The sequence below is a fragment of the Hipposideros armiger genome, unplaced genomic scaffold (assembly GCF_001890085.2).
Source record: "Hipposideros armiger isolate ML-2016 unplaced genomic scaffold, ASM189008v1 scaffold_1166, whole genome shotgun sequence".
Taxonomy (NCBI): domain Eukaryota; kingdom Metazoa; phylum Chordata; class Mammalia; order Chiroptera; family Hipposideridae; genus Hipposideros; species Hipposideros armiger.
In genome coordinates, this window is record NW_017732516.1 from 202,282 (window position 1) to 228,375 (window position 26,094).

General features: G+C 42.7%; 1 protein-coding gene across 1 annotated transcript in view; it reads left to right on the plus strand.

Moving 5' to 3' along the window:
• B3GLCT (beta 3-glucosyltransferase) overlaps positions 1-26,094 on the plus strand; it is a 97,511-nt gene that overhangs the window by 52,144 nt on the left and 19,273 nt on the right. Inside the window, exons 7-11 of the mRNA XM_019632710.1 lie at positions 3,807-3,943; positions 11,107-11,170; positions 15,192-15,311; positions 17,286-17,355; positions 25,741-25,854. Coding sequence (XP_019488255.1) covers positions 3,807-3,943; positions 11,107-11,170; positions 15,192-15,311; positions 17,286-17,355; positions 25,741-25,854 — 505 coding nt within the window. The remainder of the gene's footprint in view (positions 1-3,806; positions 3,944-11,106; positions 11,171-15,191; positions 15,312-17,285; positions 17,356-25,740; positions 25,855-26,094) is intronic.

Here is a 26,094-nt window from a genome sequence, read left to right on the forward strand (position 1 = left end):
AGCAACTTGTCTGTTCCCCTTCCCCCAATTCCCCAGCACTGTTCCCATCCCCCCAATTCCCCAATAAAAAATCTTAAAAAAAAAAAAAGAACTAGTACTGTATCCCCCCTGCTTTCATTTTCTGATGAGGAATAGGGAGTGAGGTGGCCATGGTTGGATAAGAGAGAAAATGTGTACAACTTTTATAACTTAGGGTATTTGATTTAAATTATATGCTTTAGTTTCCTTCATTGGGGTGGTTGCCTTTTAAAGCTCTCCTGGTCGCACTCCATTCGTTTCCAAACACCAGTGAGCACCTAGAACTATAATGTTAGGTACTCTGGGGATACAGCAATGAGCACAATGGACAACACCCCTGCCTACAGCAGGGGATATTCTTGTTGCAGGGGAGATAAGCAATAAGCAAAATGCAACCAATGTGTCAGATGGCCATAAGGGCTATGGAGAGAACACAGTGGAGTAAGAGGGATAAGGGATAGACTGGGGGTGGGTTTACTGATCCGTAGGGTGTTCAGGGAGCAGCTTACTGATCAGGTAACATTTGAGCAGAGTGTGAAGGAACGAGAGGGAAGGAGCCTTGTGTTCCCTTCTCCTCTATCAAACTGCCCACTCAGTACCTCCACCTCTCTGTCTAATAGGAGCCTCAAACGCAGCACGTTCAAAACCAAATCTTAGTGACTCTTTAGACTCCTCCCATCTTCAGTGTTCCCCATCTCAGAAATGGTATCACTGTCTATCCAGTTGCTCATATGAAAAACCTAGGACTCATGACTGACTCCTCTTTTTCCATCAGCCCCCTGTTGGCATATACAGTTGAGCCTACCTCCAGAACACACCTTTCATTCATCTGCTCTCCATATTCATTCTACTACTCAGGTCCAGGCTATCATTATTAGCTGGTCTCCTGGTTTCTATTCTCACCATCCTAATAATGTAGGCTCTCTAAATTCAGATGATCATAATTCACCTGTCCAAAAACTTCCAGGGTTTGCCGTTCCACCTGAAATAGTTTCACTAGATACAGCATTTTTGGGTGGCAGAAATTGTCTCCTATCACTGCAAAGGTGTTGTACCACTGTCTTCCATATTCTGTCATTTCTGTTAAAAAGTCAACTGTATGTCGTTTTTGCTCCTTTGAAAGAAATGTGTATACTACCCCCTAGCTGCTTTTAAGATTTTCTCTATATGGTTTCTCAACCAGCATACACCTATGTGTAGTTTTCTTTGTACTTGTTTTGATTGGAGTTTTTAGAGCTTCTTGAATCCTTGAATAACTTGATGACTTCTGTCTGTTTTAGAAGATCCTAAGCCTGTATTTCTTCAAGTATTGATTCAGGTCTGGTCTCCTTCACCTTCTGTTCTGGGTTTTCAATTTCATATATTTTAGACATTTTCACTGTGTCTCATATTGCTCTTATGCCCATTTCTGTATTTTCCTCCTGTGTTTTCTTTTTTGTATATCAATCTGGATATTTCTTACTGACTCACCTTCCAGGTCACTAATCCCCTCTTCTCTTGTGTCTAATATCCTCTTGAACTCCATACTTCAGTCACTGCATTATTCAGTTTTAGAATTTCCACGTGATTCTATATTCTAGTACTTTCGTAAAATTCTTCATCTTGCATCTATTTTTTTAAACATGAATCAGTATGTTCTGATAACTGCAAAATCTGATTTATCTGTGCATCTTTCTATTTTTCATTTTTCACTTTGTTTTCAGTCTAGTCTTGTTTCTTGGCATGCCTGGTAATTTTTACTAAATATCAGATATTTCATTGAAAAATTGAAGAGGTTCTGGATGATATCCTTTCCTACAGGAGGATTTAATGTTTTTCTGGGTGGTAGACCTTGTCTGGGCAGGTCTGTGCCCTTACTTGTAGGCCTCTCTCCCCCCCACCCTTCCCCTCCTACAGACCCTGTGCTTCATTCACCCTTGGGCTCCCCACCTTCCCTGCTGAAGTCCTTCCTCAGCTTTTTAGCCTCTCCACTGCTGCTTTCCACTTGGTTCTTGGTTTTAACCTTGGCTTTTCTACAGCCTAGGAGTTGAAGGGAAATCACGTGGGGAATTTGGGCCTCACTTCTCTGGAATCCTCTTAAATCTCTACCTTTTCGGCAGCCTCCAGCTCCAGCCTGTCTCCGTCCCGAGAGGTGGTAGAATCCCCAGCTGCTGCCTCCTATGCTGTGCTCTTCTCTGCCCTGAGAACCAGCCAGTTCCTGAGGGTAAAGGCGGTGAATATGGGGTTCCCATGGATGGGTGCCCCTTTTCTTTGGGAGATTAGCCCTCACTTCCTATCTGTCTTGTTTTCTGATGCCCTCAGTCATCTGCATTAAGTAATTCTGCTTTTGTACCTGTTCCTGGTGGAGCAGCAGGTCTGACCCAGGCTGCTCTGTTGTGGCCAGAAGTGGAAGTCTCCCACCTCACTTAGAATATGGTGCTTTCCACTGGTGTCTGAAACCTACTCTGGTTTGTCTCCTGCCGCTCTCTTTCATTCCATGTCTCCTCACACCCAAGAAAGTAACAACACTGGATTTCTTTTTCATCTAATGTGTCAAGCTCTTTGCCACCTCAGGGCCTTTGTATGAACTGCCTTGACTGCTCCAGCTGGCTCCTGGGTATCACATACTCCTCAATTGTTACCTCTTTCCAGGGCAGTCTCCCAGTCACTCTGTTTTATTTTCATCATAGCACATATCTGAACTCACTTTATTTACTCACAAATTTATTTTATGTTTCCCCACTGTTGTGTAAGCTGTGTGTCTGCTTGGTGTGGGGTCTTTGTTAAATGCTAATTGGTAAGCTAATAAATTCTAATTGAAAGAATGAATGAATGGAGAAATGAATAAAATAGGCACTGATTCTGGAAGGAATTTTTCAAATTCATCTTTACAAACCTCAGTGGGGCATAAAGGAAACTTTTCTTTGCCTTCATAGTATTTTGATATGGAATATTGTATAAAATATCACTTTTATTATATATTTATGTTATAATAACAACTAACATTTTCCTCATATTGTTCATCCTCATATTGAAGTATTCTCTTTTTTTTTTTTTTAGATTTTTATTGGGGAATTGGGGGATGGAAACAGCACTGGGGAATTGGGGGAATGGGAATAGACAACTTGCTGTTCCTTTTGTTCTTCAGTCTAGTTGTGGAGGACGTTGCTTCACTGGCCCAAGTTGGCACCATCATTGCACTCTTCCCGGGTGAGGCAGATCANCTTTTGTTCTTCAGTCTAGTTGTGGAGGACGTTGCTTCACTGGCCCAAGTTGGCACCATCATTGCACTCTTCCCGGGTGAGGCAGATCAGTCGCCAGCTTCTGGACGGCTGCTCACGGCACCGGCTAGCTGCTCACGGCGGCTGCTGGCCGTTCACGCTGGCTGTTGGCTATACATGGTAGCCCATGGCAACCTACTGCAGCAGGGGCTTCAGCCTATGCCATCGCCGGCAACTCATGGCAACCCAACTCCAGGTTGAGCTGTTGTTCAGCATCTTAGCTGTGGAGGGCAGTGTCACTGGCCCTCAATATGTGGGATCTGAAGCGGGGCCCTCTGGTGTCCCAAGCCAGCTCTTAACCAACGCACCACTCGGCCGGCCCTAAAGTATTCTCTTCATAGACAAAGATTATGTTCTGTTCATTATTATATGAGTATCTATTTTTGTTAAAAGTTTTAAAAACATATAATCTGCTAATTTTTTATCACCTAGAATATGTAATTAGCTAAAAATAATGATATGGCTTTGTTTTGGTCTTACAGGAAGTGGTTTGTTAAGAAAATGACCTTTCATATCTTTATTTAACAGGAATGGTTTTTAGGAAAAGCATTACATGATGAGGAGTCTACAATCATTCACCATTATGCCTTTTCTGAAAATCCTACCATTTTTAAATATCCTGACTTTGCTGCTGGCTGGGCCCTTAGTATTCCACTTGTCAACAAGTAAGAATTTATTTGATTTTTTTTTTTTAATGTGTGGATCAACTTTGATTTCTCCGTGCGTTATAACTGATGGATCTCAGATGAGTTTTTAGCCAGAACGGTGTGTGCTAGAGCAGGAGGACCCAGAGCGGGAGTGGTACCTGAAGGCTCTGGCTTCTGCTCCGTCACCTTCTGGCCCCGTTAGACTCACCCCTCCACCTCTGTGCTTCTTCTCACTCGCCTGCAGAATAAGGTGAATCAAATCGTGACACTGAGGGAGGCACGCAGATGCTCTGAAAACTCTACACCCAGGAACGTTGTTACTGTTGTTCTTGGACTCAGTTAGCAACAGGGATGACTTTGGTTGTCAATAATGATCAAAAATGAACCTGTACCACATGTGGGTTTGGGACTGGCTGCTAGTCTGTGCATGGGTATTCACGTTTAAACACGGGGCAGGCGGGTGGGAGGGCGGGGGCAGCTCCCAGGAGGCACTGTTGATATTCGTATCTAGCTCTTAGTGTGTATAATCGCAGTCATGCTTTCTTAGATGTGAAAAGTGAAGATAATTAAGTTGAAATTCAGGAAAAATGTGGTTGTCGACTGGCCCTGTCAATCTGAATACTTCAGATTAATTATTATGTGTTTTTGTTCTTTAGGGAATGGAAAGTTGATAAAGCAATTGTGGCCTTTATGTCTTCAAAGATGAAAGGGCTTCCATTATTTCTTACATGATATGTGCTGTTTCTAGGGCTTGGAGTCTTGATAATTTTTTAGCCCATTGTAGGGTACACAAAGTAGTAAATCCCTTGTCATCCATGGCTGGACAAATGGCTGGACAACTTCCTTGACATTTGAAAGTTCCTTACAATGTAATCCCCTACTTTCCAATTAGAATCCAAAAATGCCTTCAGCGCCCTTGTGTTATCCAGGCTTCCTTCATACTAGGGGACAGCCTTGTGAGGCAGGTTCCAGTGGGTAGATGTGCCCTGGAAAATATTTTTTGGGCACTGAGTTATATCGGGGTCTATTTGGCTTGAGAGGTCATGATAGAGGAGGGGTCATTTGGGGGCTGGCAGCTGAGACAGTGGCTTTCTGATGGTGGCAGAGACCACAGCTCCTTATCACCATTTCTATGGTATGAATCTGGGGATTGTTCTTATAGTCTCAGCTTAGAGTCTCTTTCTTCAGACTTTCCAGTAATTCTTTGAACCATCTATATGGCTTAGTAAATGCATTTTGTGCTTAAACTTGTCAGGGTGGACTCTGTTATCTCCAACTCAAAACCTTGTCCCATGTGCCCCATCCTGAGACAGCTGGGCAGGGCCGCCCTGCTCCCGGGCTGTACCAGGCTTATCCAGGAGGTTCTATAGTGTCCTGCTCCATTCTTAGGAGGACTGGGCAGGGGAGGGACCGAGGAGAGAGCTGTCATTCTGTCTCTGCCTCTAATGATGTGCCTGGCCCTGCTCTGTTGGAGTGAGGGGATAGGTTGTGTCCGCAGCCCAGGATCATGGTTATTCTCAAATTAATTAAGCTTGGGCTCGCTGGCACTCCAAGACCAGATGCTCCCAGAACTCTCTTCCCACTGTGTCCAGCAGTCTGGTGCTGGGGCCAATTCAGCTCCCTTTGTTTGGCCTAGGCCCTTTAGAAGCTGTGAGCATCACGTCCCAGGCTGGGCTGTGTCCCTTGTCCCTTCAGCATCCTGGCACAGCAGCAGCAGGCTTCCTCTAGTCCAGCCTCACTCTCTCTGCACTTTGCTTCATAGTGTGGATTATGTGGGCTGCCTTCTCTGCAGAAGTCCCAGTGGCTGTGGTTTCTGCGAAGCTCTTCTTAAGTCTGTTTCTCTCCCTTCCCCTGGAGAGCTAGCTGAGTCCCCTGAGAGAGGGACAAGACCAGCTATAACCTACCTGTGACGTTCACTGAGCGTAGACACGCCTTCTCCTCCAGGGCTAAAGAGGAAACCAACAGACCTACGGAGACCCTGGATAGCAGGCCCGGGAATATAGGCAGGTCTCTGAGCCAGTGTGACGTCTTCCTCCATCCCTCTCCTCTGGTCCAGGAGACCTCTCACCCTGAGGCAAATCCTGGCGGCCTCGACTTTCACCTTCCTTCCTCCATCCCAGTTTCCCCATCTAGCAAGGACCTTTGTGGAAACCTCTTTCGATGCTGAATGCAGTTCACCTTTTATTGAGTTAAGTGTAAGAAATAACGAGAGCTCTGGTTTCCCTTTGGACTTATTTTTAAACCAGGTGGATTGGAGTGATGTGCCTTGAACACGCCTTTGACGCTCAGGATCCTCGTACAGGACAGCTGTGTCCAATCTTCCTGCTTGTCATGCTGGCACTGAAGCATCGCCTGTCCTCTGAAACCTCCTGGTCTGTGACTTCCCTGTGGGTGCACTGCTCATAGGTGCAGAGGCCACCAGGTCCCGCCAGGTGCCGTGGCTCTGCCTTACGCTCATCTCATAACTGCCTTGTACTCACTATGTGACAAGCAAAGGGATGCATGTCCTGCACTAGCCAAGATATTCATCTTGTTAAGGGGACACTTTGTGTTGTGGATTGCCTGGCGTTCTGTAGAGATAGTCCCATGGGCACATCATTCTCTTCCCCGTTGTGTTTATGAGGTCATTGAAAACATCTGTTGACGTGTGCCTGCTCACTCCCTTTCTGGTCAAGCTTACCAATATTTTCCTACTAAGATATGAGAGAAGGCTGAGGGCCTCATGACACTGCAGTAGGGCGTGTAGGAAGCTAGAGCCAAGGGGATTGGGGCCAAAAGACTCATCTTTTGCACGAGTTCACAGAATTTCCAACACTTCCCCACAACTGCAGCACGATCGAAGAAGGAGGCAGCAGTTTACCGTCTGCATTGAGTGTCACCCGCTCTCACGGCACTGAACAATTACCAACAAACCGTAGAATGTTTGTGTGTAATTAATATCCATGGTCTTCTCTGCCTGCCATCCCCTTCTCCTGCCAGCAAAAACAAAACAAATAAAAAATGCAGACTCTGCCATAGGACCAAATTAAAAATTCTGCTTATCTTAGATCCTGTTTTCTTTTTCTCATGATGCAGACAGGTAATTAAACAAAAAAATGATAGAACCCATCTAGCATAGCAGCTGTCTGTGGCCAGGATACATCGAATAGGAGATTCTTACTTATTTAAGACATTGGTATTATACTTTGAACTAAAGGAGGCATAAGTACCAGTTAGCCCCACCAACTGCCAAGCTGGGTCTTCCCTGTTGGTCTCTCCGCATTCCAAAGCTGATGCGCCGACTTGGTTTCCTCATGTTATTGGGGAATCTATCAGTCTGAACACTGAATTAAGGACATACTATCCCTGTACTTGGAAAGTGGGGTCTGTGGCTGGTTGTTGCAGAAGTCTAATAACCATGTCACTGAGGGCTCTGGATCTCTTTGTGTCTCCTGCTTCATACACAGCATCAGTTCATCCTACATCTGGTTCCCTTTGTGGTTTCAAGGCAGTAAGGGTGACATGTGTTTATGTCCAGCAGTCGAGAACCTCTCTGGCCATGGAAGGGAAGTGCTTGTCCCTAGTCTCTAGTTCAGCGGTTCTCAACCTGTGGGTCGCGACCCCTTTGGGGGTTGAACGACCCTTTCACAGGGGTCGCCTAAGATCATCGGAAAACAAAAAGATATTTACATTACGATTCATAACAGTAGCAAAATTACAGTTATAGAGTAGCAACGAAAATAATTTTATGGTTGGGGGTCACCACAACATGAGGAACTGTATTAAGGGGTCGCGACATTAGGAAGGTTGAGAAGCACTGCTCTAGTTGGACCCTTGTCCGGCTGAAGTTGGTTGGATCAACTGCAGGTGTGTCCCAACCCCTGGACCAGTAGCAGTCGCCAGGGAATGTCACTGCTTTGGTCGGGATCAAACTAACTCGAATTCTGGAGCCACTTATGGGGCTCAAGAATTAATCAAAATCGGACTTCTTTTGGGAAGAAGGAAGGAGAAGCTGAATTGTGCAGGTGACCCACAGTGCCCTCTAGAGGAATGCTGAGTCTCTTTGTCCCTATTCCTTGACTTCCTGAATCCTTGAATAGGTAGGACAACAATTTACAGTTATTGTTACGATAGTATTTATTCTGTTCAAGTCACCAGAAAAACTGGTTAGAGACCTTTCATGACACACAGTTTCTTAGACTGTAAAAAAAATAAATTTATTTGCCCCAGCAGTCCCACCCACATCCATGAGTTTTGAATTAATACCGCTCAACATTTCCTGTTGATGCATCTGTGTGTCTTCTAATACTAGCATCAGTGAAAACATGCTTGTGTATTCTGAGAAATCATCATTAATTTTAATAAGGTGATTTCTTTAAATAGGTGTTATTACAAAACACTGTTAGTTTTTTGTTCTTTTTCTTTTTTTCCCACCAGCAAACCTTATCTAGATTTCCTTCAATATCCCACTCTGTTGACTGGCTCACAAGTGGACTAGAAGTCACCTAGGAAGATTTCCTGGTAGGGAGTTGGAGGGGCCCAATGTTATAGTTTCCACTCTAGCTGGCAGTGTCATTACAACTGTGTTATTGGGACATGACATAACATCTTCTAAAAACAGGGAAGCTGAGTATCAAATGCCATAATTACCAGGAACTGAATATTTAATGAGGAAATATTTTATCTAAGCAATTGAAATTTCTGGCCTTAATTGTTTTTTTTGGTACTTGGTAGTTACTGAAATTAGCATTTAAAAAACCCTGTGTTGCGCTGGCCAAGTGGCACATTGGTTAAGAGCTGGCTTGGGACACCAGCTCTGAGCAGCAGGGCCCCGGTTCGGATCCCACATGGGGGCCAGTGACACTGCCCTCTACAGCTAAGATGATGAACAACAGCTCGACCTGGATCTGGGCTGCTGTGAGTTGCCAGCGATGGTAGGCTGCAGCCCCTGCTGTAGCAGGTTGCCATAAGCTACCGTGTGTGGCTGGCAGCCAGCGTGAGCGGCTGGCAGCCGATGTGAGCTGCCAAGAGCCACTATGAGTGGTCATACAGAGGCTGGTGACTGATCTGCCTCACCCGGGAAGAGCACAATGATAATACCAACATGGGCCAGTGAAGCGACGTCCTCCACAACTAGACTGAAGAAGAAAACAACAGCAACTTGTCTGTTTCTCTTCCCCTGATTTCCCAGTGCTGTTCCCCTCCCCCAATTCCCCAATAAAATCTTTAAAAAAAAACAAAAAAATAAAAAAAAATAATAAACCCTGTGTTGTCTTGCTTGGTGCATAGAACAAAGAAACCTAGTTCCTACCACTAGGACCAGCCCTGGAAGTTAGGGCGGTGCCCTGAACTCCTTTGCAAGGTCATTGACTTTAGCTTGGGGTGTCACATGGTCACATGAGGCGCCCCCCCCCCAAATGAAGTTTGTGATGTTGAGGTAGCCATTACTCCATTGGTTGCTAGACATTGCCACTTAAAAATGTCAGTGTACGTATTTATTTGTCCTCAAATCAGTCATTGTCCATCTTAAAGGGCCTCTACTCATGGTCTTCACTGTTTCCCCCTCTGAGGTTTCCCCCAAAGGAAAAATTGCAAGAACTGAATGAGAAAGCAACTTAAAGACAAAGAACAGACAGCACACTTAGGCTAACAATTCAGAGGTGTCTGTTGTTTCCTAGAAGGGGCATGGACAGCGTGGCCCTTCCCTGTGGAGGTCATATGCCATTGGATTCTGAACACAGCTTTGTGTCCCTTGCCTACGACAGTAGCCCAGGTGTGACCTTGTCTGTCTTTGGAGTCTGAATGTGGTCTGATCAGATCTTGGAGGCACTTAGCATGAGCCCAAATCCCAAAGTTACCTCGATACAGTTTGTTTATAAAAAATGGCTCTGAGTGAGCAGAATTTGAACTGATCAAGACCCCACGCCAGGGCTGAGTTCTGTTTTCCCATGTATCAGAGTATATCTGAGAATTGGTGTCTTCAGGAACTCTCACTCTCCGACTCACAAAGCTGTGGGCGGACACCTAGCAAGGTGATAGATTACACGGGGCTTCTTCTGGAGCTAGCTACTGCCACCAGCTACATTAATATCAACCAGAAGACAAAACCAAACATCAGTTATAACCCGAGTCCTCCTTCTTCCTCTTCCCTCTAATAAGGAGTAAATTATTAAAGCAATCTTTGTGGCTCAACCAGCCTAGAAACTCAGTACAGATTTTTGACACTTAGTACTACTTTTCTTTTTAAAATCACTATTGTTTCGTTTTACTGAAAATATCTAGTAGGAGGTTTGTAACTGAAACTGATGTTCTTGTCTCTAGCCCTGTAATGTATATAGGACCGTATGGTATTCCAGCGGTCTTGGTAAGTATATAATCCTACCTCGCTTGGCTGGGAATCAGAGAATACACGGCCCCTCTAATGGGCGGCTCACTGAGCACTCGTTTCGGCACGGTGGGCGGCCCTGGCAGCATCGAGAAGGTGCACACACAGCAGATTATAATGCATGTAACAGAGCTGACGGGGAGGGACTTTCCATTTCTACTGGTGGGCAAGTCTGGAAGGGTCTCACAGAGAGGGTGCCCTTGAGTTTGGTCTGGAAGAAAGTTTGCAAAGTAAAGGTTGGGTGCGGAGGTACGGGGGCCCAGGGCCTGATGGCTGGTTCTGCATTGCAGGAGCCGCTGAGGATTGTTTTAAACAAGAAAATGACGTGAAATGAAACTGTTATTTATTTTTCCCCCAAACCACATGCTGTCTCCCCTAAAAACTCAACACCAATTTAATTCACTTGGGTGATTAAAAGTAGAAGAGTGGAAAGTAGCAACATTGGGTTCTCGGTGGTGCAAGCTTTCTGCTTTTTTTTTCTTTCTCTGCGTTATTTAGTGTAAGGATTATCAGGAGTCAACAAACTTAATGGCTTTTTGTAAAGCCATTTAATGTGTTGTATTGTTTTGTATCGCATTTGAAGTTATTAGCCAGATGTTATAATAACGGATGCTACATTGGCAACAAGCCTTGCCGTCATATCCTGGTCAACATGTAATTGCATTTTCACAGTCCTCTGCTTCAAGGAAATTGAACTGTTATTTTTATCTGAAAATTTGCCTGTTTTCAGATATTAGAAAGCTTCAAGAATGTGTTATTCTTGTTTGATGCTTCTTCTGGCTTCAGAAAAACCCTCAAATTGTCTCTTGTTTTCTAGGCTTACTAAGAGGTTAAAGAGTGAGCCCTTGAAGTCCGACTTTACAATTGATTTAAAACATGAGGTATGTTATGGTTTGTTTGGTTAAAAGTCTTACTAATCAGGAATTCACATCTTCTGATACAAAAGGTGTCCTATATTCTCTAACATGCTTCCCACCCCACCCCCAAGCATCTCGTCACCAAGGTTGTTCCACTCCCCAAAATCAGGTCCTTCTCTTTTAAGCTTTTTTTAGTCACATGGGTGGAGAAGGATCAGTGAAAAAAACTGCACTTTGTGGTTCTTGATTTTTAGTTTTAAAGCTAGGTGGATGGGCCCAGAGGTGGATTTCTAAGAACACGCAAAAGTGTCATTGAAAGTACCTGTGGTCTTATTTGGTGCTTCGGTTGTGCATGAGGCCATGGTCACGCCCCTGTGCTGGACCTTCTGGGGCAGAGCTGAGCCAGTTGGTCCCAAGCAGGCAGCTATGGCATGCCAGCCTGGACCCTCAGCACCCCTGCCGTTTACTGGGCATCTGTGACCAATCGTCTTGGATGCAGGTGGCAGGTGTCCCTTCATTAATTATTCCTGACCATCATTAAGGTCTCTGTGCCTTACATTGATGGGCGCGTCTGACTGCCTACAGCAGACCGCCTTTCCTTCTGCAGGAATCTGTGTCTTAGGGCCCTAGGGTCCGTATTGACACGTAACAGGTCCACCCGTGTTGGCAGCCTGCTGGGAGCGGAAAGGGAGCTGTGGTATAGATCCCAGGTTCTGGAACCTATTAAAAATTGAATGCGTACAATCGAGTATTTCTAACGTATGTGAAAGGTATAAGGGTCAAGCAGAATATCCTGAACCTGGGATCTATACCACAGCTGACTTTTATTAAAAATACCTAGGCAGGCCCTGGCTTTCCACTAGTCATTCTTTCCTTTTTATGGAAGAAAAGACTGATTTTTGACATGTATATTTCTCATCAAATGAGCTATTTCCTCATGTAGAAACACCCAAGGAGTGAACGTCTTGCACGTGTCCTTTTGCTAGCACATCATTGCTTCTGTGAGCATTTTGATGTGTGGCGTGTTGATCATCTGCAAGGCTTTCTCTAGGGCAGAAGTTTTTAAACTGTTTTCTGACCGTGACCCACTTTTTAAAAAACATACATTTTTCATTGTGACCCAGTATTTTTGTGTATTGTTACTGTGTTTTGTTACTGATTTCTAACTTAGAATTATTATGGTCTATAGAACAGTAATTTGAAATATTTTTAGGCTTTATGACTTAGTTCATGTTCATGTTTCATAAATGGAGAAAAGGATGTATATGCTTTAACGGGGGTATAATATTCTCTTTACATCTATTAGATTAAAAAAAATAGATGTAATCTAATAGATTAATCTGTTAAGGCACAATTAATATTGTGCTTTGTAGATCCCCGCCCTCCCTCCCTCTCCTCCATTCCTCCCACCCTCCTATCTTCCCTCCCTCCTTCCCTCCCTTTCTTCCCCTTTTGTCTGTCTGCTGGATGTATCATTTCCTGAGGGAGGAATGGGAAAATCTCCCATCATAATGGTGGATTTGACACAGTCTCCTTGTGGAACTGAACACTCTTACTTTTTATACTTTAACACTATGTTAGTTAGGTGCATACAAGTTTAGAATCATTACCGCTTAGTGAGTTACCTTTATCTCTAGTAATGCTCTTTTCCTTAACGTTTATTTTGCTGAAACGAGTATTTCTATACTAGCTTTCTTTTGATGTTTACTTCATAACTGTTTTCATCTCCTTCTTTCAACACTTTTGTGTCCTCATCTTTTATGTGTGTCTCACTTAAAGAGGACATTGCTTTTCTTTTCCACTTGGACAATTGTTATCTTTAAACCAGTTGGCAAATTTATATTTATGTTGATCGTGATTACTAATATACTTGAATAAAGCACTTTGTTTTAGCCCTTTCTCCCCATTTTTTCTTTTTCTTTTAAAACTTCCTTGCTTTCTTTTAGATATTTTTTCTTTTTTCCCCCTCTGCTATTTTGGAGGTTCAATATTTATATCTGTACTTATTGGTTATTTTAAATATTTTAACATGCATTCTTGACTAATGATGGCTAATAAATCAGTGTCCTGAAAATTCCAGGGCCTTAGAATAATTTAACTCTGATTATCCCATTCCTAAGTTATATCTCTTGTTGTCCAGTATTTTTTTTGTCTTTTTAAAAAATCCTGCAAATTAAACATTATCATTACTTTACAGTTAACATTTGTATTAGCTTAACCACATACCTGCAAGCATCTTTGCTCACTATTCTATCTTGCTTCTAAACCTTCCAACTGGGACCATGTTTATTTTTCCTGGAGTACATCCTTCAGAATTTTCTCTAGTGAGGTGGTAAATACTGTTTTGTTTTCTTTAAAAATATTTATTTCTACTTTGTTCTAGAAACAGTTACACTGTGTATACAGTTGTATGTGGTCAGTCATTTTCTGTCACCACAATGGTGTTACTCCACTGTGTTGGCTGATGCTATTGCTGTAGTGTTGGGAAGTCATCATGGTGTAACGTGGTTCCTTTGTACATAAAGTGTCCTTTCTGTCAGCCTACTTTTACGATTGTCTTTGGTGTTTGCCACTTCCCTGTGAGATGTCTAGACATCGGCTCTTTTCTCTGATCCTGCTTGGGATTCTTTGACGCTTTATGTAATAGGATTATTATGCAGTTTTTGGAAATTTTAAGCCATCATCTTTTCCACTAGCTTCTCATCCCCGTTCTCTCTTGTTATCTCCTTCTGGAATTTAGATGCTGCTAGCAGTCTGAACTTCTCTTTCACGTTTTCCATCTTGCCGTGCTACATTTCAGATAATTTGGGGGCTTTGTCTTTTAATTCCTTGATTTCTTTTTATTCGGCTGTGTCTAATATACGTTTCATCCTGACCATTAAAATTTTCATTTTAATTATTATTGTTTTTCATTTCTAGAAGTTCTAGTCATTTCTTTTTCAAGTTTGCTTTCCTGTTTTGTATAATCTTTTAAAAATTTGCTCATGTTTTAAAGTTTTCATTTCTTTGTAAAAAACATATTAAACGTGGTAATTTTATACTCAATGTTTGGTAGTTCTAGGACCTAAAGGTTTTGGATCGCATTAAGTTGTGTCTGCTGGAGGTTGCTCGTCAGCTTGTTTCTTTGCACTTCTCTCAGTGCTCCTGTGCCTTCAGAGTTTTGTCTGGACTCCTCTGAGTCCTGCACTGAGGTCCCAGCTCCTCAATAAGGACCCCTTTCCAAATTTTTGTCGCACTTTCTTTTGCTCCCAAGGGTTGGACTGACATGGAGACACTTTAAATCCCTCTGTTTGAGGGGCTCGCACCACATAGGTGGCACAATTAGGGAGTCCTGGCTTTGGTTACAAAACCCCAGAGGAGATTTGGAGATGATTTTCCCCGCCATCGAGCTCCGCAGTCCCAGCTTCTGTAGGGTTTGCTGTTAGACACCCCCACTTCGGGGTCACAGGCTATGTCCCCCTAATGCCTGTCAGAAACTCAGCATCCCCAGGGCTCAGCTGATGCCGACTGAGGAAAGCTGCCCTTGGCACCCTCTTCCCAGGTTCTCACTCTTGCATTTTTATCCTCACAAGTGCCACACTTATGTGCCAATTTAGCCATCCACTTAAAATGATTTTAAAGATATTTTGTCCAACATTTTTTATGTTTTCATTGAAATTCAGTTAGCTAGGATATGTCATTTCCACACTGCAAGAGACCAGGGCCGTGATCATAGTTTCTTTCATCATTCTCTGTGATGTTTGAGATTTCCTAACACAGCTTCTCCACAATGGCTTATGACAACTTCGGAATTTTTTGGAGGTTGAAATATTGATTCTTAGTTAATTGTTTTTTGTTAATAAAAGATAGATCTATCCACATGGAATTACAATTTTTGTAAGTAAAAAAACCTGTTGAATATTGACAAATTGACACGGTTCAATATAATACTCTCTCTATGGACTGTGTGGCCACTCCTCTTTGGGATGTTTCGTACCTTCTCATATGTGGGGTGCCAGTTGCGCATCCTTTCGCTCACTGTCCCCTGTCCCCTGCCCCCTGACAGGTTGCCCTCTACATCTGGGACAAAGGTGATGGGCCTCCCCTTACTCCAGTGCCTGAGCTGTGTACAGATGGTGTGGACACCCACTGTGCTACCACATTCCACTCTTTCCTACCCATTTGTGTAAGTAATTGGAGAAAAACTTTGCACATCAAAGGACAGTGTACCTGCTGTGTGTATGTAGGCCCAACACTTTACACACTGAGAAAACCCAGCGTTTGCTACATGCCAGGTAAGAACCATATATCACGTTTCTATAATGCCAGCCCCATAAGGTAAGCACCACGTCACCCCATTTTCCACAGGACACTCAGAGGTACTTGCTCCAGGTAATACAGGCCACACAGCGAGTGGGCCGGAAGTGAGCATGTGACCAGCGCAGTGTCCCCTCAAGCCTCTGTGCAGGGCTGCCTGCGAAGCTCTCACTCAGGGCGCCCGGAGTCATTTCTTTTGTTGATGATGTGGCTGGCGTCTGTCTATCGGAATATCTGTTCCATCTCCAAACATTTCCCAGGATACCCAGGCGTCTGCTCAAGCCCATCCCGTTAACCTTTCAGCTGGTGACCTCATTCCCATCTTACCTGAGGCTTTCCAGAACTTTCAGAATAAACTACTCCATAGGGAAGACCCTTGGTCCAGTCCCCAGGATGAGCCTGAAGACCCCTGAAACTCACTAGGTTGTTTCCAGCTCTTCCTCAAAATGGAAAATTTACTTACCACCCTCAGTCTGTTATTCTCAAATCAGTCACACAGAAGTCTGTGTGTTGCAGTTTCAAAGATGGATATATGTAGACACACACATACACAGACGCGAACACCACACAAATGTAGAGACACGCACATACACACACAGACACGCACAAACAGATACACAGACACACACACACAGACACAGACACACAGATACACACACAGACAGACACACACACAGATGCACACAGACAGACACACAGAGACACACACAGACATAGACACACAGATACACACACAGACATACACACACACACACACACACACACACACACAAATGCCCACAACAATGGGAAGAGTCTGCAATGTTTGTTCACTTCCTGAGGGAACACGGGTCTTCCTAGACATGATGCCTGCTTGCTCTTGAATGCTTTTCTAGGGAACCTGGGAGGTAGGGGTAGAGGGGTGACCTCCTCGTGTCCTCAGTGACATGACCAAGCTGTAGTTAGATGTCACTATAAACTAGCCGCAAGTGATGTAGGAGTCAGGACTGAATTTTGTTAAAGGCTAAGACAGGTGATGAAGGGGTAATAACACCACCAGTCAGCCCATGACCTTGGGTGCGGGCTGCCCACAGATCTCTCTGTGTGCCCCCTTTCGTCTGAGTGATCAGCTTGCGTTGGAGCCAGCTCCGGGCTCCAGGACCCCCACCCCCATCCCACCCCCGCCCCGGTGTTTGGAGTAATCCCACCACTGTAGCCTAGACTTGGGGAGACAATAAAGGGGCCATGAGAACACTTTAAACATCAAGGTGAGGCCAGACCCACAAAGGGGGTCATCTGGTATTTCACACTGCAACACCCCCTTAGTTCTCTCCCTTTGTCAAAATCTTCACAAGCTGGAAAAAGGAATGGGAAGGTTACTGACCATTATTGGGCACCTAGGACATGCTTAATAAATAGTCGTAATAGAAGCAGCTTCACTGGTAGTTAGTCTTCCTGCCTTCTATCTATCTATCTATCTATCTATCTATCTATCTATCTATTTATTATTATTTTTAGCTGAGCCATCCTGCCACTTGTTGGCAGCTCAGCTCGTGCCAGGAGTCGAACCGGCGACCCTGCCAGCCCTCTTTCTGCCTTCTAAATGGCAGGCTGCAGGTCAGAGAGAGAAGGAACTGGTCCCCATGACCAAGTGAATGGCAGAGCGGGATCAGGCCCATTTGGCTGATAGCAAAGCCTTTGTTATCAGTTGGACAACAGTCGCCTTTTTCCCCTAAAACTTCATCCTGGAAACAGGCTTGATGGCCCTGAGGTGCATTTGACCTCTAGTGCACATAACATCTAACATGGATATGGAGTTAAGATAACATGGATTCATGTGCATGTATTTTTCCTTGTTTTTTAGGGAAATCCAGTGAAGAAGGAGGATATTTTTGTTGCAGTGAAAACATGCAAGAAATTTCATGGTGATAGAAGTATGTTTTGCGTTATTCATTTTTACAGAACTTTAAAAATCTATCCTGCCTTTTAAAAAAAGTACAAATACAGATACTGTGGAAGTGAAAGCAGTTATTTAATCGGTATTCCTCGTCATCCTGCTTCAGTTACCAAGACCAGTTAGAAAGAACAATTTTGTACTGAAACGTGGGTGGTCCTAGCCCTTCTAAATACTGTTTAAACTGAAATGGTAAAGCTCAGCTGTTGCAATCTTGGAGACAATATGTAAATAACAATCCATTTTGCAAAACAATGTCCTATTAAGTCCACATACAGCCTCTGAACTGTTTGAGAATATTGGAGGGGATTTCAAGGTGACAAAATGCTAAGGAAATGGTTTTCTGAAGACTGTTCTTTCTTTTTACATTTATTTCAAACAAACACATTCGAACTTTTAAATAAAGATTTGTATTTGCTAATGAGTAGATATATAAAAGGAAAAAGATGCTTTATAAGCAGTGGTCCCTTTTTAAAGAAATCCTGGCTTTCAAATGGATGTTATTTTTACTCAAGTTTTTGGTGTCATTATAGAATTTACTAAGTTATGGTAATAATGTAAAGAAAAGCCCATCTTAAATACTATGTATAGACAATTTCTCTCTCCTTTCGCCTTATTTCAAGCAGCACTTTTCTGAAGTTGAAAACTAGACAGCCTCTTGTGTTTTCTAATTTTAGCACATATTTAAATTTTTTTCCATGAAAAGACTGTCGATTTCACCAAGAGTGTGATATTTATATAGGAGAGATTTCTAACTAGTGTCATTTTTGTGGGATTGGAGCTGTGGGGGAAATTCATGTATATAATTTATGTGAAAACATGATACTTACAAATTATATTTTCAAAGGGAACATATTTTCCAAATAAAGTAGTATTATAATTTGGGATTAAAGTATTGTCTGAGACACTGACATCAATTAAAATCTGGTTATAATAAAAAATGTCTTAAAAGTACATTAACTATAAACAATTATGTTTCTCTAAAGTAGTCATGTTAAGTTTCAAGTCCAATGAAATCAGCCTGTATAAATATATGCATTCATTATACCAGGAGTCCTAAAATACTATTAAAAATCAACATAGCAGTTAAAATAAAATTTTCATTTATCACAAATTTAACCTAGATTTAATATCCTTTTGCTTTTTTCATAATCTGGAGAAGGGCGTTGTGGGTCAATTTTTGACAAATATCTTTTACAAAAAAGTAAAAAAGGGAAATGAACTGGCCACTTTTTTTTTTTTTTAACAGCAAGCAGAAGTGTTTGGTTTCCTTGATCTTGAAGCTGCACTTGGAATAGTGAGTGCTTTCATAATATTGATGTTAACAGTGGTGGTATTTTCTCTTTTGAAACACATTTTTCAAGTGACACAAAAGCAGTAAAATTAGGGACTGTCCCTGTCGTATATTTTATATTCTACAGAAATGAAAATAAAAGGTTGCTAAATTTAAGTTAGTAATTTGAAATAATCCAATTTATTGCTTTCTTATTTGCAGAAGGTTGAGGCCATCTTTTTCAGATGTTCATAGAATTATTTATATTTTAATTTTGAGTCAAAGCTCTTTAAAATGACAAAAATCTTAAAAGTTTGTTAGGAGCATTAAAACCAAGCACCCTCCTCCTCCTCCCCTCCCAGGGCGAGGTGAGTTGATCTGCTGCTGTTAATTTGGATCTGGGGTCCTTGAAGCCTGAGACCTAAAAGGTATTGAGAGGCTTTCACAGTTGGGTTTCTGTGGCAAGCCATCTTTAAACTCGGATGTTTGTTTGAAAAGATAGTCTGAGGTAAAGGACTTTACCTCATGATGTCCATTTGGCTGGACGGAAGTGAAGCCTGCCAGGCCCCTGGGCTCTGCCCTCCTTTTGGAAATTTAGTCCAAAGCCACCAGTCGGTGTAAAGAATTACCCAGTAACCATGTTAGTTATAGTGACAACACACAGGAACTGCTCTGACTGCTCTCTTACTTTTCCTGGTGTGCTTCTCACATACACTTATACACATGCATACCTCTAGCTTTGCGTTGAAAATTCTTCATGATGACAGTTAATGTTACTCACATGATACTGTAGAGGAGGCTACGTTAGGCGGGACACAGCGGGACCGAGTGCCTGTGGATCCTGAGCAGGGCAGCTGTGTCACCACAGAACAAGGGTTCTTGGTAAATGTCATGGGAAGGAATTCAGGGATGCACTAAATAAGCCACACAAACAAAGCCAGGCAAACAGTGGATCTATTAAGAGAAAGAAATAGTACCGTACACTCTCAAGATGGCGTGAGAGTGGGCAGGCCCAGAAGAAGTACAACGGCCCCAAGAACAAAGAAATGTAGGATTCTATTCAAGTGAGGGTGCAAAATATTTAGGGGTGGCGTTACAGGTGTTCCCAGAGCGGGTCTTTGCTGACTACTTTTTCCCCATTGGGAGGAAGGATTTTTGTCCTTATTTGGCCCTTGTGGAAGGAAGCGGAGATGTTTCTTGGCCGCTATGCTAATATTAGAGTCCATTTTAGTTAGCTAAAGTTCACCTTGAGGGACAAGACGGTGTCCTGGATCTGCTCTTGGCCGCCAGTTCAGGCCGGTCTGGTAGCTGCACCTTTTCCTAAGGATGACCTCATCTCCTCTCTCCTGTGTCTCCCCTCACATCCACCTTCCTCTCCCCTCTCTCTCTCTCTGAGGCCCTGTTCTTTCTGCCCATGGTAGCAGCTGGAGCTCCAGTTTCCTGGCTTCACACCCCAGGCTCTTTCTGCCACGGCACATCTATACTGTGATCTCCTTGGATGTGTTACAAAGCCAGCACTTGATAAATAGTATTTGATATTGGTGTTGGTGCTCTCCTCCGCTCTGCTCAAGGTCAATTTTTACTTAGTTGTGGAAGTAGCCTTTTCACTTTCAGCAGTGAGGGGTATAGGCAGGAATTGAAATCCTCAGATCGTCTCAAATATAGACCGAGCTGGCAGTTTAGACTGCCACCCCTACCCAAGCACATTACTGCTGTAGTTGAGAATCCATGGACTGGTGTTTCTTTTCCTTTCCCAGTGCACTCTGTGGTAAACACTTGAAATTACAAAGGTCAAATGGCCATGAAGGGAAAAAAAACATAGAGAAGACTGTATCTTTATAAAATTGGGAGTGGCAGTACTGTGAGTGGCAGGTTGTCACTGCCCCCCGTACTGAGCATGCGCCGACACTAGCGACAGACCCCACTCCTGGCTCCTTACAGTGCTGGCCACCTCCAGGGAGGGGGGTGATGGACGGGACATTCTGCCCAAGGCTCTAGTCAAGGCGAGGGAAAATAGATGTTGAAGTCATTGTTTTATACTCTCATGGAAGAATTGAGAATAAAGCCAAGTTCCAAAATGAAAAAAATTTTTTTTTACCTTTTGTACTTTTTATTTTTTGCCTTTCAGTGAAACAAATGTTTATGTAACTGCTTTTGGCTGGCTTCTGATTTAAATCAGAAAGAAGAAGGAAACGTTCTTAGAGGACACAGTCAGCCAAAGTATTTTCTGTCTTCTGGCTTAAGGAGGAAACACATGTTGACATCATTGAAACAGCCACACTCTCTGAGATGCAAGCACGTAGTAGGGTTTTAAAGAAACTAAAAGTATTATATAAAGCAAGGAATTGGGCATAGCATGTCAGGTTATATGTAAGCAAGGAGATCTCATGAGTTTGGTGTTCAGCTTGATCACCTCCTCTCGGGTTCTGTGTTTTTCACTGTGTGATGTGGGCTGTGAGAAAATGTGAAGACTTCTCTTAGCACCATTTTGTCTTGCAGCTTTAGTGCCTGTCTCAAGTATCTGGGGGCAGCCACTGTTTCTGTTCATCAGATGGTGGGCAGTGAGACGCTCTCCTCCTGCCATCTCCCACTAATTAAAAAGGTTCAATTGCTATTTTCTCAGCCTTTAGTTCCTTTTCACGGCTTCCAAAGCTCCTAAAAAGAGACACTTTATTCATTTTGCAGTAAAAATACACCTGTTTGATATCTTGACTGCATTGATCTCATCGAGAAGAGGCAGATCTGAGCCAACTTATTAGGAGTGTGTGGTAGCTGTATTCTCTTTGATGAGAGAGGCTTACAATCTGCTTATTTAAAATGTGAGGCTTGGTTGAAAATGCAGCCCCATGGGAAGCCTACCCATATGTTAAATGGTGATTAGATCAATTAGTGAAGGTCGGAAGGAGTCAGGTGTTGCCTCAGTCAGTTTTCCCCTGGCCCTGGAACAGAGGAAGATCCCAGATTGCCCTGAAATGTTTCAGATTGGCTCTGAGGGGTACTTTTCAGTCGTAGGTACCCCTCCTATCTGAAACCAGGAGTTATGGCACACTCTAGGCGTGTATGTCTGTACCCTCTCCTGAGAAGAGACGAGCAGCCAGGGTTTTATTTTGTGGTCACTGACTTGCACACTGAGACAGCAGGTCCATTTGTCAAAAATAGCCGATTCCTTAAAATCACGAGTCATTCACATTTGATTGTGTGGTGGTTTTTGTACAGTGTTCAAGTGTCAAGTTCATGTTCATTTGTAATCAGAGTTTCGCAGGTAAATTCACCGGGGGCGAAAATGTGTGTTCTGTGCCTCATAAAGAGACTCGGCCCCTCCTGCTTCAATTCTGTACAGCCATGTCGAAGATTTATGCCTTCTGTGCAGTGGAGTTATTTTATAGTCCAATTTTTACTTTGCTCCAATTTTAAGTTGTTTTGTAACAAACCTTGAAAGAGGCATTCACTATTGTTTCATTATATGATAGAAGGTGTGCTTCTCTTTATTGAAATAGAAATACTAGATCATATAACTGTTTTGAAATAGTTTCTCAAAATTGGATATCTTTAGTGGTGCAGTGCCTCAATATAATATAAAATATTTTATAAATAACAGAATGAATTCAATTTAGAATTCAAACAATGCTAATAAAATAGACCAATAATTTAAAAGTATTAAGTAATTTAGAATCAACCTGGGTTGAAAATAAAGTCTTAACCTGCTGGTATAGAAAATTAGCCTTAGCTTGAAATTCTTTATAGCTGGTAGATAGGACAGATGCGCAGGACTTACAGTACACATCGCACAACTGTTGAATGCTTTTGGTATTATAGTATCATAACACCTCAGTCTATTAAAATGGTTAGTCTAGTTTTAAATGACAGGTAATGGCAGTACCCTTTTGTGCCAAAGGATGAATTGCTGGTATGAATAAAACCTTCCTTTCAGCTAGTTCCAAAGCTAGTCTCAGGCCTCTGGTTGGAATTCCTATGAGATTCAGTCCTCATTCAACTATCTGTTAAACAGCTACTACTGCGTCCCAGGCACTGTGCTAGGTGTCAGGGAAGCAGTCATACTAGAATTCTTACCTTTCATGAAACTTCTGTTTCTACCCTTTAAAAGAAAAACTGGAAACATGTAGTTAGGAATAGCTAAGAGCTAACTCACACTTGATTTTGACTTTAATTTCATGAAATCAGCTAACTGACAAGGCACCTGTGCTGTTTAATAAAGCCATTAGAGCTGACAGGAACTGATGGCTAAGGGCTGAGGAAAGTGGAAGCAGAATTTTGCAAGGTTCATGTCAGAGTAGTACTCCATTGTGTATATGTACCACATTTTCTTTATCCAGTCATCTGTCGAAGGGCACTTTTGTTATTTCCATGTCTTGGCCACCGTAAATAATGCTGCAGTGAACATAGAGGTGCATGTATCTTTATGGATAAGTGTTTTCAGATTTTTGAGGTAGGTACCCAGAAGAGGCATTGCTGGGTCATATGGTAATTCTATTCTTAATTTTTTGAGGAACCTCCATCCTGTTTTCCACAATGGCTGCACCAATCTGCATTCCCACCAACAGTGTATGAGGGTCCCTTTTTCTTGACAGCCTCTCCAGCACTTGTTATTACAATATTTGTCTCGTTGATGAAATACTGCCATTTGCGACAACATGGATGGATCTTGAGATTATTATGCTAATTGAAAAAAGTCAGACAGAAAAAGTAGAGACTCGTATGATTTCGCTCACATGTGGGATATAAAACTGAAGGCAACAGAGGAACAAGACAAACAAATAAAGAAACATAAACTCATAGACACAGACAACAGTTTAGTGGTTATCAGAAGGTAAGGGAGAAGAAGGTAAAGGAGGTGAAATATATAGTGATGGAGGGAGAGCTGACTCTGGGTGGTGAGCACATGTGATATATATAGGTAATGTATTATAGAATTGTATACTTGAGACCTATGTAGTTTTTTTTTATTAAGATTTTATTGGGGAATGGTGGGCGAAGACAGCATTGGGGAATTGGAGAAGAGGAACAGACAAGTTGCTGTCCTTTTGTTCTTCAGTTTAGTTGTGGAGGACATCGCTTCACTGGCCCATGTTGGTATTTATCGTTGCGCTCTTCCTGGCTGAGGCAGATCGGTTGCTGGCCACTGGACAGTCGCTCACAGCGGCTCTCGGCAGCTCACGCCAACTGCCGGCCACTCACGCTGGCTGCCAGCCAGCCATTCACGGTAGCTTATGGCAGCCCACTGCAGCTCCACTGCAGCCTACGCCATCACCAGTGACTCAGGGCAGCCGAGCTCAGGTTGAGCTGTTCACCATCTTAGCTGTAGAGGGTGCAGCGTCACTGGCCCTCATATGGGATCCGAACCGGGGCCCTGCTGCTCAGAGCTGGCATCCCAAGCCAACTCTTAACCAACGTGCCACCCGGCTGGCCTGAAACCTATGTAGTTTTGTTGACCATTGTCACCCCAATAAATTTTAAGAAGAATTTGCAAGGCTTGTAGGACCCAGTGCTGGAGACCCAGGAGAATTCTCAGCCTATTCAATGGGGCACATTTTACCTGAATGTGAACATTCAATGGCTGTGAGCTGCAGGGAGCCCTTTCTGGGGTAAGTCCTCCTGCTCAGTACGTGCCAAGCCACCTGCCACTGCAGGGCCAAGGTGAAGCTTCTTGTGGTGGAATGTGGGAGTGGAACAGAGGGAGGACGTACCCCCCCTCCAGCAACCTTATCATTATTTTCTTCATCTGTGTGTTTTGACATGTGAAATCTCTGTATCTGTCTTTTTTATAATTGCAGAAAAATTATATTGTGATGTATAAAAATAACAGAGTTAAAATAGGTAATTTGGAGGTTATTATAGCCAATGTAAAAAATTCATAGGTCTTTTTCTTTCTTAAAAGCTGGTAAGTAATGGACTATAAAAGGGTGCACTTTTGTATTTTATATACAAGGGCTGTCTGAGGTTGCCTCACATAGCTAAACACTTAAGGTTGGCATTGCATGGGCAGTTTTTGCATATAATTTATTTTTATTTGGACTGGGAAAAAGGAAAAGATAAATGACCTGATAGAGTCTCAAAATACTGGCCTGAAGATTTAGTTCATCAGGGCTGAGATTCTTAAATTAACAGGGTATAAATATCTGGATACGAAAACAACAGAAACCATTTCTTCTTCTTAAAACTTAAGAGATGAAGAGACAATAACTTAAAAAAAACGGTATACAAGAAAATAATTACTCAGATCGCTGCTTAAGTGAATTAATACCAAATAGTGATCGGGCAGAAGTCCACGTCAGGTGTGGATACAGAGCTGCCTTTGAACCTCTCACCCCTAAATACAGAAAACCAGGAAAGTTTTGCACTGTTTGTGTTTACTGTATTAAAACAATTTATCTGTTAATGTTAGAGTTTTAAAATCTGGAATGCTTCCCAGGGTCTTATTTCCTCCACATTTTCCCAAAGTTTCAACTCAGTAATGTCAGTCTTGGTGTGCAGTGAATCTCAGTGGTGGGGTCATGCCCTTTATAGGGTGGGTGTCCCATGGGAATCTCTGGATGGGGAAGGTGTCGTTTGCAAAGGTAGCTCCCTCCTCCTGCCCCCGCCCATAGTAAGAGACGAATTTGCATCTCAGAACCACATAGAGTATTCCTTGGGAGTATTCCTTGGGAGTAATTCTATTCCCCACCCCCCTAAAAAGCATTTTAAAATTCCAGTTGTGAATTTTAAATGAAGCCTGTTGGGAAAAGAGAAATATTAGTTAAAGCTAATTTAAATGCAACAGTGGAGTCAGACTGTTGATTATATACAGATTAAACACAATCAGTATAATCAGAAAATTTATTGTCTGGAAGCAAGTTTATTTGTCACCAGGCATAGAGAGTGCTTGGCTCTAGAGTAAATTGAAAATGGCTCAGGAAAAGGGTTGTTTTTATTCATATGCGTTTGGCATTTCTCAGGTAGCAAAGGGAGCTCTAAGGCGTGGAACACCTGAAGAAGAGCGAGTCAGGGTTCCCTTTCTGTACAGGTGCTGCCCCTTTGAGATTCCAAGCTTGTCTTTATAACTTCCAGTGACTGTCACCCCTCTCATTTTTTCAGTCCCCATTGTAAAGCAGACGTGGGCCAGTCAGGCAAGTTGCATTGAATACTACAGTGATCATGCAGAAAGTTCCATTCCTACGGTGGACCTGGGAATTCCTAATACAGACAGAGGTGAGTCCTTCATTCTCAACTCCTCTTACTCACATGTGCATTCTGTAAATACAGTACATTCAGTTAGGATAAAAATAAATTTGTGTAAATACTAGAATTTTTGCCTTCCTCCCCCTCAACATCTTTACCCATGGATGTGGACCAAGTATTTCAGATTAAGAGCTGTGTTATAAGTACAAAGAAAGGTTCTAAGTTTTATTGTAGTAGACCATATTAGATGACTGAGCACATCACAATTAC